The sequence below is a fragment of the Nomascus leucogenys genome, chromosome 17 (assembly GCF_006542625.1).
Source record: "Nomascus leucogenys isolate Asia chromosome 17, Asia_NLE_v1, whole genome shotgun sequence".
NCBI lineage: Eukaryota > Metazoa > Chordata > Mammalia > Primates > Hylobatidae > Nomascus > Nomascus leucogenys.
Genome location: NC_044397.1, coordinates 78996149 through 79012604, shown reverse-complemented (window position 1 = coordinate 79012604; position 16456 = coordinate 78996149). Strand labels below are relative to the sequence as shown.

The 16456-nt window shown below is 41.9% G+C and overlaps 1 protein-coding gene across 1 annotated transcript in view; it reads left to right on the top strand.

The window, feature by feature from the left end:
* NFE2L3 (nuclear factor, erythroid 2 like 3) overlaps window positions 1-16456 on the top strand; it is a 32869-nt gene that overhangs the window by 13078 nt on the left and 3335 nt on the right. The window contains exons 2-3 of the mRNA XM_012496827.2: window positions 10638-10817; window positions 16342-16425. Coding sequence (XP_012352281.2) covers window positions 10638-10817; window positions 16342-16425 — 264 coding nt within the window. The remainder of the gene's footprint in view (window positions 1-10637; window positions 10818-16341; window positions 16426-16456) is intronic.

Genomic DNA, 16456 nt, shown 5'->3' with positions numbered 1-16456 from the left:
GTTTTGGTTACTGTAGCCTTGTAGTATAGTTTGAAGTCAGGTGGTGTGATGCCTCCAGCTTTGTTCTTTTGGCTTAGGATTGATTTGGTAATACGGGCTCTTTTTTGGTTCTATATGAACTTTAAAGTAGTTTTTTCCAATTCTGTGAAGAAAGTCATTGGTAGCTTGATGGGGATGGCATTGAATCTATAAATTACCTTGGGCAGTATGGCCATTTTCACGATATTGATTCTTCCTACCCATGAGCATGGAATGTTCTTCCATTTGTTTGTATCCTCTTTTATTTCGTTGAGCAGTGGTTTGTAGTTCTCCTTGAAGAGGTCCTTCACATCCCTTGTAAGTTGGATTCCTAGGTATTTTATTCTCTTTGAAGCAGTTGCGAATGGGAGTTCACTCATGATTTGGCTCTCTGTTTGTCTGTTATTGGTGTATAAGTATGCTTGTGATTTTTGCACATTGATTTTGTATCCTGAGACTTTGCTGAAGTTGCTTATCAGCTTAAGGAGATTCTGGGCTGAGACGATGGGATTTTCTAGATATACAATCATGTTATCTGCAAACAGGGACAATTTGACTTCCTCTTTTCCTAATTGAATACCCTTTATTTCCTTCTCCTGCCTGATTGCCCTGGCCAGAACTTCCAGCACTATGTTGAATAGGAGTGGTGAGAGAGGGCATCCCTGTCTTGTGCCAGTTTTCAAAGGGAATGCTTCCAGTTTTTGCCCATTCAGTATGACATTGGCTGTGGGTTTGTCATAGATAGCTCTTATTAGTTTGAGATACTTCCCATCAATACCTAATTTATTGAGAGTTTTTAGCATGAAGGGTTGTTGAATTTTGTCAAAGCCAGCCAGGATTCTTTAATAATCATCACATATCTAGTCACTGTTCAACTTTCCTGTTATCTCATGAGTAATTTTTCATAGTTGGTTTGTTTGAATCACAATCCAACGAGATCCATACCTTGCATTGTATCCAGCTGTTTTTGCATGATAAAGTAATATTCAAGCAGACAGGTGTTTCACTGGATTTGTATGCAGTCAGCTCCTGCCAGCACTGCTATTGTAATCTGTGTGATGCAGTGTGAAGTGAGCGGGTGGTGGGGGTGGGGGGAATAATTCACCCTGGATGGCTCAAAGGAAGAGACTTAAATGAATGACTTCTTACAGCCATGTGGTCAGGGGCAGACAGGGACATTGGAGTGCCCAGAGGCTCCCGGTGAGAAGGGATGGAAGGAGTTGCTGGAGCCCAGGATGAGGGGCTGTCATAGTGGATCATGAAGGAAATGCTCTGACCTCCCCCTTGGCTACACCTGTGTTCTGCTCTAGCCTTCCCTTGGTGAACCCAGCTGGAAGCCAGCCAGCACAGGAGCCCTAGAGTTGCTCAGGGACACACATGGACCTGGAAGGGCAAACAAGAACCAGTACTGTGGCCAAGAGCTGGCTGTGAAATAAAAATGCCTGCCGCCAAATCCTGGTTCTGTCATTTACTAGCTGTGTGACTTAAGGCAAGCTGTTTAACCTCTCTGTGTCTCAGTTTCCTCCTCTGTAATAACAATACCTACCTTACAGGGATGCCGAGCAGCTTAAATGAGATAATGTACATAGGGCCTAGCCTACAGCCAGTGCTCAATCAACACAAGCTGGAATTATTACAAACCGCTATTAAAAACCACCCAGGCCAAACAGGACACAGTCTCTCTTTATCTGGCTCCATGTTTCTCTCTAGCCCTGATGACTCCAGCTTGCCTCCAGCCTAGAGACAGGCCTCAGAGTGCCTTGGCCTTACCACTCTCCCTCTGACGTCATCCTTCTCATAGGCACCACACTGTTCTTTCTCTTTGAAGGTTCTTCCAACCCTAGAGGTAAAAGCAGGTCTCCATCCCTCCTCCTCCAGATGAATAAATGAAAGGCCTAGCTAAAGCAGCCGAGGCTGTTCACAAAGGGTATTTTCAGGGGCAAACCCTCTACCACATGACTCAGATCCCAGTACAGCAGAAGCAGCACACTTGCCAGTTGACAGGGGCTTCAGAGACTTTGCAAGGAGAAAAGAAAAGCCCAGCTTTGCTCCTTTCTTCCCCTTTCCACTACATTACTGATTCAGAAAACCTTTGCGCAAGACTCTTCTGCTCTGCTCCTTATGCGGGTGGCAAAGGTGAATGGCTGGAGGGCAGGTATCATGTTTACAGCCAGTAGGAAAGAAAAGACCCATATAATTTGTGATTTTAGATAGAACAGGATAAGTGCCATAAGAGAAAACCTAGAAGACATGGGATTTTAGAGACAGGAGCACCCAGTTTTGGTGAAAGGGCCCAAACTGAGAACATTCCGGATCCTTATAGAGCACGGATGGGTCAGTTACCAGCACAGAGGGATGTGGTAGGGCAGGCCTTTCCAGCAGGTGCCAGTTCTGTACAAGTCAGTAGGTGTTTAGTTGTGACTAAGGGCCCCAGCTCACAAGTTTACAATAGCTTCCTGTGTGACAGGTGTGAAAATGTACTTTTTGTTTTTTAATTGTCCCAGCCCCACAAGGGTAAAAGTCACCTGCTCACAAATAAAAAGTAACTTAATGATGGGTTTAACTTGTCTATTCTTTAAATAAAGAGCATGAACTATAAACCTCAAGAATACACAACAGACCTAGTAAAACATACTCTGTATCTCAGCTCCATGTCACTGAGTTGAGAAGAAAAACAGAAAAAGAAAGCAGAGATAATAATTACTGGCTACCAGGGCTAGCTGGTTTCACTTTCTCTTGAAATCCGGATTGAGTTATTGGCAGTTAATCATTCATTGCAAATCTTCAGAATCAAAAAGCAGTAGAAAGGAGCGATTTGTGTTTATATAGCAGCTTACACATATGAAGGGGCTATTTTTAAAATGAATATCTGATTTTTTAATTTTTAAATTATTTTAAATTTTTTATTTCCAAACAGATGGTGTGTGGTTACATGAGTGAGTTCTTTAGTGGCGATTTGTGAGATTTTGGTGCACCCGTCACCCAAGTAGTATACACTGAACCCAGTTTGTAGTCTTTTATCCCTCACCGCCCCCCTCGCCCTTCCTCCCTCCCACATCCTTGAAGTCCATTGTGTCATTCTTGTCTTTTTTTTTTTTTTTTTTTTTGAGACAAGAGTCTCGCTCTGTCACCCAGACTGGAGTGCAACGGTGTGATCTCGGCTCACTGCAACCTCCACCTCCCGGGTTGAAGTGATTCTCCTGCCTCAGCCTCCCGAGTAGCTGGGACTACAGGCACACGCCACCACGCCTGGCTAATTTTTGTATTTTTAGTAGAGACAGGGTTTCACCATGTTGCCCAGACTGGTCTCAAACTCCTGACCTCAGGTGATCCACCTGCCTCAGCCTCCCAAAATGGTGGGATTATAGGCGTGAGCCACTGTGCACGGCCATTCTTGTCATTCTTATGCCTTTGTATCCTCATAGCTTAGCTCCCATTTACGAGTGAGAACATACGATGTTTGGTGTTCTATTCCTGAGTTACTTCACTTAGAATAATAGTCTCCATTTCCATCCAGGTTGCTGTGAATGCCATTAATTCATTCTTTTTTATGGCTGAGTAGTATTCCATCATATATATATTATATGATTATATATATATATAATATAGAGATTATATATATAATCTATATATAGAGAGATTATAGATATATTTCTATCTCACAATTTCTTTATCCACTCATTGATTGATGGGCATTTTTGCTGATTCCACATTTTTGGAATTGCGAATTGTGCTGCTATAAACATGCGTATGCAAGTATCTTTTTTGTATAATGACTTTCATTTTCTCTGGGTAGATGCCCAGTAGTGGGATTGCTGGATCAAATGGTAGTTCTACTCTTAGTTCTTTAAGGAATCTCCGTACTGTTTTCCATAGTGGTTTACATTCCCACCAGCAGTGTAGAAGTGTTCCTGAAGGGGCTGTTTTCAACTAATTCCTTAAAATATGAATTAGATATTATCTTCTCATTTCACACATGGGGAAACTGAGGGTCAAAGAGGTTTAGCAACTGGCCCAATGTTACCCAGCTATTGGGTAGGATAGGTCTTTTTACTCAGCTGTTTTGAACTTGGGACTTCCTAGCCACTGGGCTGTTTTGGGCTTTGCAGACTGCACATTATATTACACTTGATTCTAGCCAAAAGGCCGAGAAGCAATTGCAAATTATATTACAAATTCCATAGGCCTTTTTTACTTTTGTAAATATTACAGTAGCGAATCCTCCACCCCTCCCTGCCTTGATTCTCCCTCTCTCTCCCTCAAGGTAGAATAATTGCTAACTGTTACAAGTTGGGTTCTCTGGGAAGCAGACTCTGAGACTGCCTTTAGTGTGAAGGAGGTTTATTAGGGGGAGCCATTGGGATCAATAACTGGAGACAGGCAGGATTAGACAGAAGCAGAAGTCGAACTGTGATGCAGGCTGGCAGAACCCAGCACCTGGGCTGACATGGATGCATCAGACTTGTTCCACATTGGGCCAAGATGGCCTTGTGGCCATCTTGACGGGTGACGGGTCATGGGATGTGGGCACACTGGGACAGGTGTGACCTTAGGGGAGGCAACTCTTGGCTGCTGGAGGCTGGCTGCCCACAGGTATGTGGGAATAGCCACAAGTCCTCCTTTGAAGGGGACCTGGGCTGCACATCTCCACATGCATCCCACTAGCCCTGGGGGAAATGCTTCCTCTCATTTATCACTTATGATGCTTATTGTGTTTATTATACATGCTTCATAATAGGCTCTCAAGAAAGAAAAGTTGAATGAATACAGGAAGGACCATCCAAGAAGATACTTATTCAATACCTAAGTCTGTGCAGGTTAAAGTTTTTTTCTTCCCTCAGTCTGTGGAATTCAGTCTGCCATCCAGATTCTTGAGAGTCGCCAGGCGCAGTGGCTCACGCCTGTAATCCCAGCCCTTTGGGAGGCTGAGGTGGGAGGATTGCTTGAGCTTAGAAGTTCAAGACCAGCCTGGGCAACATGGCGAGACCCCGTCTCTACCAAAAAAAAAAAAAAATGCTTCTTAAGAGCTATGTAGTCTCTTCTTCCCCTGTGGCCTCAGGTGGGTCACCATATGGGATAGTCCTGGTTTATGCTTGTTGCCCAGCCTAATTGTTAATAGTACCCTCTTACCCTCTCAAAAGTGGACGGGTTTGGTGATAAATTATATGGTCACTTATTCATAGACCTTTGGAGTGTCAGAGCTGGAAGGGACCCTCTCAGGAAACCAGGTTTTCAACACTGATGTGACATGGCCCCCAGGTCTTGCTGTCTTCCTCTCCTGCCTCTCTCTACCCAGCTAAAGAAGAAATATCCACGTAGCCACTACCTTCCTTCCCTTGGCTCTTTCAGTTGCTCATCTTTAAGAGCAGGCAGGCACTCTAACATTTCGAATCTGTCCCCACCTCAGTCCAGAGTTGTGCCCCTACTATCTTCATATTCACCCCTTGTTTCCTATGTACGCTGATACCTGCGAGGCTGTCCTGCTAATGAGCTGTGTTTCTCACCTTTTAATTAGCGAATATTAAGAAACAAACCCAAGGTAGGTGGAGTGTGAGGAAATGGGTTTGCTCACATACCAGATGGCAGTGTAGGCCGGAACAGCCTTTTTGGATGTCTGTTGGTATATCCCATGAAATAAGTTTAAAAAGTTGTCAGAATAGTTTCTTCAGAAAAACAAAAAACTCCTGGCACAGACAGAATTCAAGGGGATTTCTTTCAAATATTCCAAGTATAAGGAATTCCAATGTTAAATAAAGCTTCCCAATTCTTTTTTCAAAACCAGGATAACAATGATACCAAGGCCTAAAAAAGCACATCAAAGAAGACCCTGAATCACTCTTGGCCTGCATGACTCAGTCCTTTTGGAAGGCTGAGTGGAGAGGATCACTTGAGCCTAGAAGTTTTGAAACCAGCCTGGGCAAAACAGCAAGACCCTTATCGCTACAAAAAGTAAACATTAGCCAGGCATGGTGGCATGTTTCTGTAGTCCCAGCTACTGGGGAAGCTGAGAGGTGAGAGGATCACTTGAGCCCAAGAGTTTGAGGCTGCAGTAAGCCATCTTCACCAGTTTTCATCTGTCAGATTGGCACTTTTATCCATTGTTGGTAGGAATTTTAATTGGCACAAACTTTTTTGAAGGGCTTTTCAGCAGAATCCATCAAATAAAAAATACACATATCCATTGACCCAGCATAAATTCCAGGAATGTATCCTACTTGCACACATGTGCAAAGAAGTATGGGTGAGGAGATTTTAATATCTGTTATAAGAAAAGATTAGAAACAACTATCCACCATTAAGAAGCCAGTTAGGCTGGGCGTGGTGGTTCATGCCTGTAATCCCAGTACTTTGAGAGGCTGGCAGGTGGATCACCTGAAGTCAGGAGTTCGAGACCAACCTAGTCAACATGGTGAAACCTCGTTTCTACTAAAAATACAAAAATTGTCTGGGTGCGGAGGCAGGCACCTGTAATCCCAGCTACTTGGGAGGCTGAGGCAGGAGAATCGCTGGAACCCTGCAGGTGGAGGTTGCAGTGAGCTGAGATCGCGCCATTGCACTCCAGCCTGGGCAACAAGATCAAAACTCCTTCTGAAAAGAAAAAAAAAAAAGAAGCCAGTTAAATAAACTGTGGTAAGAGGCAAATGAGTATACTGTTTGGATATTATCTATGCCTTGAATTCCTTTGTCTCCTTTTTTCACATAGCTAGCTAGCTCTTTCACTTACCATAACTTGCATTTATTTCATTAGTTCACTTGTATTTTTGGTTCCCTCTCTCTTTAGAATGTGAGATCTGGCCAGGAGTGATGACCACACCTATAATCCCAGTGTTTTGGGAGGCCAAGGAGGAAGAATTGTTTGACTAGCCTGGGCAACATAGCAAGACCCCATCTCTACAAAAAAACAAAAATAGAATGTAAGATGTCAAGGGGGCAGGGTCTGATTGTATTTTTTACTATCGTATTCCCAGTACTAGTGTTGTATTTGATACTCAATTTAAAATGACTGACTGTATCTCAAATACAAGTCATCCTTATTGGTGAAGCATTCTCATTAAATTCATCAGCAAGAATATCAGGTATCACCATTATTATTTAGCATTATTTGGGAAGCATAGCCAAAGCAGTTAGACAAGAAAATGAAATAGGAAATTTAAATGTTAGAAGAGTTGAAAATACTAAAGTTTTTATGTCTATACACTTGGGGGCAAAATACAAATAAACAGAAAATTTAATGGGAGAATTATTCTGGGATAACCCTTTGCTGTTGCCTTAGCCAAAGTGATTTTTGCTATGTAGGCATTTTTAGGTGAATCTTTTAGCTAAATATAATTTCAAACTTTTAAAAAATGGCATATATATACCCTTTACCCAGATTTACCTATTTATGTCTTGCCTCATTTAGCTATATTAATAACGATGTCTCTCTGTATACATATGTGAATTGAAACCATTGCATCCCTCATCACCCAGATACTTATTAGTGTATATTTCCTAAGAACAGTGATTTTCTTTTCTATACCCAGTTATCAAATCAGGACATTTAATCTGAATGTAAGGCTACTATCTAATCTACAGTCCGTTTTCAGAATCTGTCAGTATGTATTTGCCGAGTCTCTTTAGTCACCTGTAATGTGGAAACACTCCTCTCTCTGTTTCTTCATCTTTAGATTGTTGAAGGGCATCAGTCAGTTAGTTTGTAAAAATGACCCCCAATGTTGATTTATCTGATGTTTCCTCAATGATTAGATTGAGATTATGAATTTTTGGTGAGAAAACCACAGAAATGGTATTGTGTCCTCCATATCAGGAGACCACGATGTTGGTTTAACTCCGTATTTTGATGATAGAGTTGACCATTTGATTTAGGTGGTGTCTGCCAGATTTCTCCTGTAGTGTTATTATTTTTCTTTTTGTAATTAACAAGTAATCTGCAGAGCGATACTTTGAGACTATTTAAGTATCTTATTTCTCATAAAATTTTCACTCCTTAAATTAAGCATCCATTGATGGTTTTCTAATTCATCATTCTCCTTTTATATTTATTATTTGTATTCTACTATAAGAGATTTCCTTTTTCCTTCATTTATTTGTTTATATTTGAGTGCACTCATTGATTCTTTTATTCAACTCATTTTATTCAATGAGTTATGATCCATTATTATGTTATACCTAATTTTGGCTTCCTGTAGTGTGAATTTTGATCATATAGAATTTCTCTGCCTCCAGTCCTCTTCCTGAGTTTTCAGACGTCTTACATATCTTTGTTACCAATTCATTCAGTCAAAAAGTTTCCCCCACAAAAAAATCCTTCCCAGACTAAAGTTTGCTTGATCAGTTCCTCTATGGGCTTGATCTACATCAAACACTTGTTTCCCTGTTATTATTTATGTAATAGAGGTGACATTCTTGTGTTTGCATGTTTGTGTGTGTCCACGTGTGTTGTATTAATGCACATATTACAGATTTAGGGGACTTTGCTTCATGGTTCTAAAATAGATCATTTGATTTCGAGATTAGAAGTTTCTCTTTCTACCACCAGCAAGTTTTTGAACAAAGTTAGCTGCCTCGGGTATCCGAAGTTTTTAATTTAATTATATTCAGATTTAACAACCACAAAAAACCTTACCTTGGCAAAAGCTGAGAGGTAAAAAGTCATCAGTCACCTTTTCTTCCTTCCCCAGATTTATATAGGAATCAGTATTGTTGCAGGAAAGAACAATCTATCAGAAGTAAGATCTCTATCAAAGTCTTAGGATATTGTGTCTAAGAGTTCAGCTATTCAACAAATATGGAGTAAGGGTCTGTTATGTGCCAGAATCTGGGATAGGAAGTGGCCAACAGCAGGAACCAAGCAGACAGAGCCCTTGCCTTCAAAAAACTAGCATTCTAGTAGGACAAACAGCAAACAAATAAACATGGTAGTATATCAGCTGGTGCTAAATGCTATGGAGAAAAAATAAAGCAAGATAAGGGAAAAAGATTTTGATGTAGTTTTTTATATACAGAGATTAAGAAAGAAAACTGAGATGGTAAATATTTGAAGAGACCTGGGGTCAGGAGGATAACAGGGTTGAGAGAGCTTATAGGCAGAAAGGGCTGCAAGTAGAAGGGCTGTGAAGTGGGAGAGTGCTTGGTGGACCTGAGGACTGAGCCTTGGGACACTGCTATGTTTAGATATCAAGGGGATGAAGAATCAGCAAAGCAGAAGTTCTTGATGAGGTAGGAGAATAGAGAAATACTTGGGTGCCAGGTGAAGAAGCTGTTTCCAGGAGGAGATGGTAACTAATCCAAATTTTGCTGATAGGTGAAGAGAAAATACACTGAGTACAGATAACTCTGGAGGTTTTTGCTCTAAAGGGGAGCAGAAAAATGGGATGGGATCTAAAGACTAGTGTGGGACCAAGGGAGGGGTTTTTAAAGGTGGGGGTATTCATGTATGATAGTTTCTTCTGGCATCTGTAAATTTCCATTTCTTCAACCTTCATTTAAAAATGTTTTTTCTGTGGTTTGGTGGGAAAAGGGTGTGCCAGTGTGTCCTGTTCCTGGAAGAAACAGAAATTGTGAAAAAGTTTGACAAGCTTTAATGTTATAGGGGAAAAAATACATCCAGAGAGCTTTTAACATGATAGTTGAAACTATCTGAATATGCAGTACACTGTAAATGCTAACCATATTTGAATGTTTAGAAGAATTCTCTAGCCTTTTAATTATTTAGGCCTCCTTATTTATAAAGTAAATTAAGGTAGAAGGACTTATCTGGGCAAATAAGTGTAGATCTGTGGAGATGTTTTACATTTATCAATTTCCTGATTATAAAAGGAATATGGCTGGGCGTGGTGGCTCATGCCTGTAATCCCAGCACTTTGGGAGGTGGAGGTGGAGGCGGACGGATCATGAGGTCAGGAGATTGAGACCATCCTGGCTAACACGGTGAAACCCCGTCTCTACTAAAAATACCAAAAAAAAAAAAAAAAAAAAAAATAGCTGGGCGTGGTGGCAGGCTTCTGTAGTCCCAGATACTCAGGAGGCTGAGGCAGGAGAATGGCGTGAACCTGGGAGGCGGAGCTTGCAGTGAGCCGAGATCTCACCACTGCGCTCCAGCCTGGGCGACAGAGCGAGACTCAATAAATAAATAAATAAATAAAGCAATATGTGTTTGTTGTAAAATATTCACGGTTATAGACATGTATAAAGTGAAGTAAACTCTTTCCCACCCTGTTGCCAACCTTCCAGAGAGAACCGCAATTAATAGTTTATAATAATAGTTTCCATATTTGATCAGTGTTTGCTTCCAACTTAGCTGTTTGATCAATTTTCAACAGAAAATTAAAACTGCCTGCTGGCAACATTAATTTCCAAATCTAATCTAACTCATGAGTATTTTAAATTCAGCGGCTTTATAAGTGCATGTTAATTTAAATTGCACAGATTAGAACAGCCTGTCTCAGGACAGGATATAACACTGACCTTTGTTTCTGAATTAAATGTTTCTTTGATGCTGAAATAATGAAATGCCAGTCTTGGCTTTTGACTTGTGGGTTTTCATGGTCCCTGAACAATAAGCACAATGCAGTTTTAAGGACTGTTTGCTTATTTGATGAAATTTGGTACTTTTATAGGAGAACGAGGTGCTAAGAGAAAAGCACGAAGCTGTGGATCATAGTTCCCAGCGTGAGGAAAATGAAGAAAGGGTGTCAGCCCAGAAGGAGAACTCACTTCAGCAGAATAATGATGATGAAAACAAAGTAGCAGAGAAACCTGATCGGGAGGCAGAAAAGACCAGTGAATCTAGAAATGAGGTAAGCCTTTCAGAATATTCAAGCCTTGCCATTTTGGTTTTAATGTAGATTTTGTGGCATTGACAGTTTGTGTCAAGAATGAGCATGTAAAACAGTATGCTCTACTATTAACAAATATCATATATGAAAATACCTGTGTCTTTAAGTTATGGGAGTAGTAATTTGATTTATAAATGAATTAGCCATACAATTGTTTTCTCTGGTTAAACTCAAGATTTTGTGTGTATGTGCACACACCCCCTTCCAGGACCTTGCTAGCAGGTTTTGCTAGTTATGTTTGCCAAGGCAAGGGATGAAGAAATGGTGATCCTAGGAGTCCTCGACCAGCCACATGAACAGGTAGCCAGGCTGGCCTAGTCCAGGAGAGCAAGCCGAGGACCAACCCTATAGCCAATCACCCATGATGTCAGCTAAGGCTTGGGCTGAAATCTTTGTTCAGTCTCCTGGCAGGCCTGGCTGAACCGTTGGGCATCCATGGTCCAGTAGGACCACCTCCTTAACTCCTCATTGCCTAACCTTACTCTTCAGCTGTGAGAAGAGGTGTACAAAGATGAACTCCCAGAGCCAGGCTGAAGGGATGGATGCTTCCTGCGATCTGTGCTTCCTCCTCCTTTCATTTGGGCTGTACTCTGGTTTCTCTTCAGCCCTGCTGAGGTCCTGCCCACAAGCATGGCAAAACAGGTGCTCCAGAGATATTTAACCACATGGCACTTCTACCTGGAAGGCATACCCTCACAGGTCTTGCCCTGACGGTTCTCTTAGCCATCACCTGCTTTAGCATGATGTCCCCTTCCCAGAAGGTGGAGTTTAGGGCTGTGTTTTGAATACCTTGGAGGATGGAGAGTACCATGCCCCGACCCTTCTCAGACAGCTGTCATCACGATAGCCCTGGCCATGTAATATAACATGGAAAATTACTTGATTATTTTGCATGAAATCAGAAAACAGGTTTGTTCTCTTTGCCTGCCTACCACTCCCTTGCCCCTCTAGCTTCCACCTAGAGCCCCTTGGTGAAATCTAGGGCAGGTCCCATAAATTCTAGATACTCATGAAAATCCCTCTGGCCATCCCAGTGCAGCAATTGATAAGAATAACCCAGTGTGGCCATGTACAGTTGCTCACACCTATAATCCCAGCACTTTGGGAAGCCAAAGCATGCAGATCGCTTGAGCCCAGGAGTTGGAGATCAGCCTGAGCAACATGGCAAAACCCCATCTCCATAAAAATTACAAAAATTAGTTGGTGTGGTGATGTGTTCCTGTAGTCCTAGCTACCCAGGAGGCTGAGGTGGGAGGATCACCTGAGCCTGGGAGGTCGAGGCTGCAGTGAGCTGTGATCACACCAGTGCACTCCAACCTGGGCAACAAAGTGAGACCCTGTCTCAAGAAAAAAAAAAAAAGTATAACCCAATGTAATTTTCAAGAACGCTGAACCAAAAGTTAGCTGGGCGTGGTGGTGTGTGCCTGTGGTCCCAGCTGCTTGGCAGGCTGAGGTGGATCGCTTGAGCCTGGGAAGTTGAGGCTGCAATGAGCCGTCATCATGCCACTGCACTTCAGATGGGGTGACAGAGCAGGACCCTGTCTCAAAAAAGAAAAATCCAAAACAAAACACACTGGGCTAAAATTCAGCATCTTCCCTCAGTTTTGTGTGGCCTGCCCTACTGATTTCTCTGGGGTTGAGGGTGTGGGGTGCTAAGAACATAGGAAATTGTTTCTCTTGACCATGCGATACATTTAAATATCATACAACTCTTTGTCACGTGGGCACTTTTTCGTGTATAGGTTCTTTGGAGACCCCTGGCCCCACAGCTGGGAGTCTTCCTCTTGACAGGGGCAAATGCATCTCCACTGCAGCTGGTCCTTTAGGACTCTTCCCTGGATGTTCCGTGGTATACATGCATTTCACCTCTCCAGGTGGCCCTCTCAACCATTTGCTGGCCGCCTAGCACCTGGAAACATGCCCTTAGACCCTTTTTCAGTTCCCTAACTATGGCTCTTGCATGGTTTCTCATCCTTTATATTTCTTAGGCAAAAGTGGGACACTAAGCTTCTGTGTCCCCAAACTGCGGAGAACACACACCAAGTTCTAAGTGGTCTCCTTGAGGCCCTTTTTGCCATTCTTCAGATGAAGGGGAGGGGTAGAGAGCACACCCCAAGGAACCCTCCCATTTTCACTCTGACCAGTGGAGCTTTAACCCTTTTGTAACCCAACTGCCTGTTCTTTTTTCCCAGCTGGTATTCTCCCCAGCTCCTCTGACTTATCTATTTCCTAATTCATGGATGCATTGTATGGTTTTACCACTCTCCCCACAGCATACATACTGTATTGTCAAATCAATACCCATGGATTTTTATATTAAAATACTAACAGAACCATATATATGTTGAAGGGGACAACATTTCTGCCCACTTGCCTGAGTATTCACAGCTCTCTTTGAGGGAAAAGATGTTTTCACTAGTCTTTCACTTATTTAACACTGAATTGTATATTGCCTTTCTCCCAGGTATGTCTTCGTCTTTACTCCCTCACTGGGCTTCCCAGAAAAGCAAGAACTGTTTACTTCTACCTGTAACAAACTAATTCACTGCTAGGCACAGACTAGGCACTTACTAAATATTAATGAAGAGACAAATGAAGTAGGGAGCTTCCTTGGAGATAATTTAAAATGTAATTTGACATAGGATAAACATCAATTTGGACAAAACTTTTCAGAAACATATTAATCATTCAAAGCCAGGCATTTGTGCCTAATTCTTATCAGGCTTGGTTCCTCATTGTGTTATCTCCATGTTCCTAGCCTGAGCATTTACATCACATCTTTGTGTACTTAACACTTTTTTTTTTGTTTTTTGAGGAAGGCAGCAGGGGAAGCAGGATCTCATCTGTCACCCAGGCTAAAGTGCAGTGGTGCTGTCATGGCTCACTGCAGCGTAAACCTCCCGGGCTCAGGTGATCTCCCACTTCAGCCTCCCAAGTAACTGGGGCTATAGGTGCACACCACCATGCCCAGCTAATTTTTTGTATTTTCAGTAGAAGTGGGCTGGTCTCAAACTCCTGGGCTCAAGCAATCTGCCCACTTTGGCCTCCCAAAGTGCTGGGATTACAGGTGTGAGCCACTGCACCCAGCCACATTTCTTATAGTAGCTCTGACAATATATTTCTGTTCTTTTATTGGGCTATTACTTTGTAGGTGCTTTAAAAGCTTGTTGAAATAAAACAGAAATGAGTTAGACCAGTGAATCACTGGCATTTCCATTCTTCCAGATGACAACTCTGGAAGAATATCTAGGAAATGGGGACTGGTACAATTTTCAGCTACCCTTTAGAAATCAGAACCCCAGTGGGGGCCCCCCAAAGCTAGATATAAGATCTGAATGCACACTACCATCACCATCAAGAATCCTCAGCCAAGAGAAGTACAGTCTGGAAAATGATATAAACACTGGATCTTGAAGAGAAAAATGCAAAACTGCTCCCTAAAATGCTCACCTTTTAAGAACTAAAAATGACATAAATAGCCATGAGTCAACATATGCAAAAGTCAGGATTCCTAGTCCTCTGAAAAAGACTCTAAATCAGTGTTTAAATTGTTCATAGGAACAGAATCTATAAGGCAAGAACAGACTATCATGAAAAAAGAAAAAGATCTAGAAAAGAGCCCAAATAAAATTCTAGATATGAAAAAGCAATTTTCATTGAAAATTCAGTGGAAGTGGTGTGAACAGCTAAAGAAAAGGGTAAGTTGGAAGAAAGATCTAAGAAAATTATCTAGAATATACCACAGAGAAGATGCAAAATATGAAAGCAAAATTGAGACCATGATAGAAGAGAAAAATCTAAGTTACTTCTAATAGGAGTCCCAGAAGAAACTATAAAATATGAAAGAGAAGCAATATTTAACATGAGTTTATGGCAAAATATTTCCAGAAAAGTCCTCAGATTAAAGGAGTACACAGAGCTCCTAACGAAAACTAATTAAGTCCCAGACATACCAGATTGAAACAGAACATCAAGAACTAAGAAGAAAATTTTAATTACCTGATATAGAAAAGGTTCATTATAAATAACACTGAGAGCAAACTTACCAGTAGTAATAAATGCCATAAGACAGAGTACTGAGGGAAAACATTAAACCTTATATTTTTACCAGTTAACTCATCATTTAAGCATGAAGGCAAAATAATTCCATGTAGGCCGGGCACGGTGGCTCATGCCTGTAATCCCAACTCTGTGAGGCCAAGGCGGGTGGATCACCTGTGGTCAGTAGTTCAAAACAAGCCTGGCCAACATGGCAAAACCCCATCTCTACTAAAAATATAAAAATTAGCCAGGCGCAATGACACATGCCTGTAGTCCCAGCTATTCCAGAGGCTGAGACACAAGAATCACTTGAACCTGGGAGGCGGAGATTGCAGTCAGCTGAGATCTCACTAGTGCACTCCAGCCTGGGCGACAGGGCAAGACTGTCTCAAAATAATTCCATGTAACAAAAACTGAGTTTACTGCTCAGGTCTTCTCTTTCAACTAGAAAGAGGCTAAAGCATAAAGACTAGGAGTGAGATGAAGCATCAATAAGTTGGTTTTAAAAAAACAAATTGGAGTAAATGTAATTAAGTATTGACTGTAAAAATTACATTTTTTTTTTTTGAGACGAGATCTCATTCTGTTAGGCCAGAGTGTGGCAGCGCTGTCACGACTCACTGCAGCCTCAACCTCCTGGACTCAAGCAGTCCTCTTGCCTCAGCATCCCGGAGTAGCTGGGACCACAGGTGCACACCACCACACCCAGCTAATTTGTAGAAACTGTCATTATGTTGCCCAAGCTGGTCTCCAACTCTTGGGCTCAGGCGATCTGTCTGCTTTGGCCTTCCAAAGTGCTGAGATTACAAGCGTGAGCCACCACACCTGGCCAAAATTATATAACTGTGTAACCAACTGGGAGAGCTGGCTATGGAGGGGCAAAATAAGCTGAAACTAAGAATTAGCCAAAAATTATGTGGAAGTTGTTTATGGTAGGAATAGAAATACTGATTAACTTTGGACTTTTAAGTATGCGTGTTGAAATATTGAGTACTGTAAGAAGAGAAATAGGCCAGCTGCAGTGGCTCATGTCTGTAATCCCAGCACTTTGGGAGGCCTAGGCGGGTGGATCATTTGCGGTCAGAAGTTCGAGACCAACTTGGCCAACATGGTGAAACCGTGTCTTTACTAAAAATACAAAAATTAGCCAGATGTGGTGGTGCACAGCTGTAATCCCAGCTACTCCGGAGGCTAAGGCAGGAGAATCCTTTGAACCTGGGAGGCAGAGGTTGTAGCGAGCCGAGATTGCACCACTGCACTCCATTCTGGGTGACAGAGTGAGACTCTGTCTCAAAATACAATAAATAAAACTTCCAACCGAGGAACATAATAGGATAAAAATCCAGTGTGGAGATAAGACCTGGTGATCCTTTAAAGATAAAAGCCTAAAGCCCTAACCAGTTCAGTCTTTTATGTGAAGGATGCACCTTTTGTTTCTCTACAGAGACATCTGAATGGGACAGATACTTCTTTCTCTCTGGAAGACTTATTCCAGTTGCTTTCATCACAGCCTGAAAATTCACTGGAGGTAATTGGAACTTTGGCTTTTATCCTTGCAG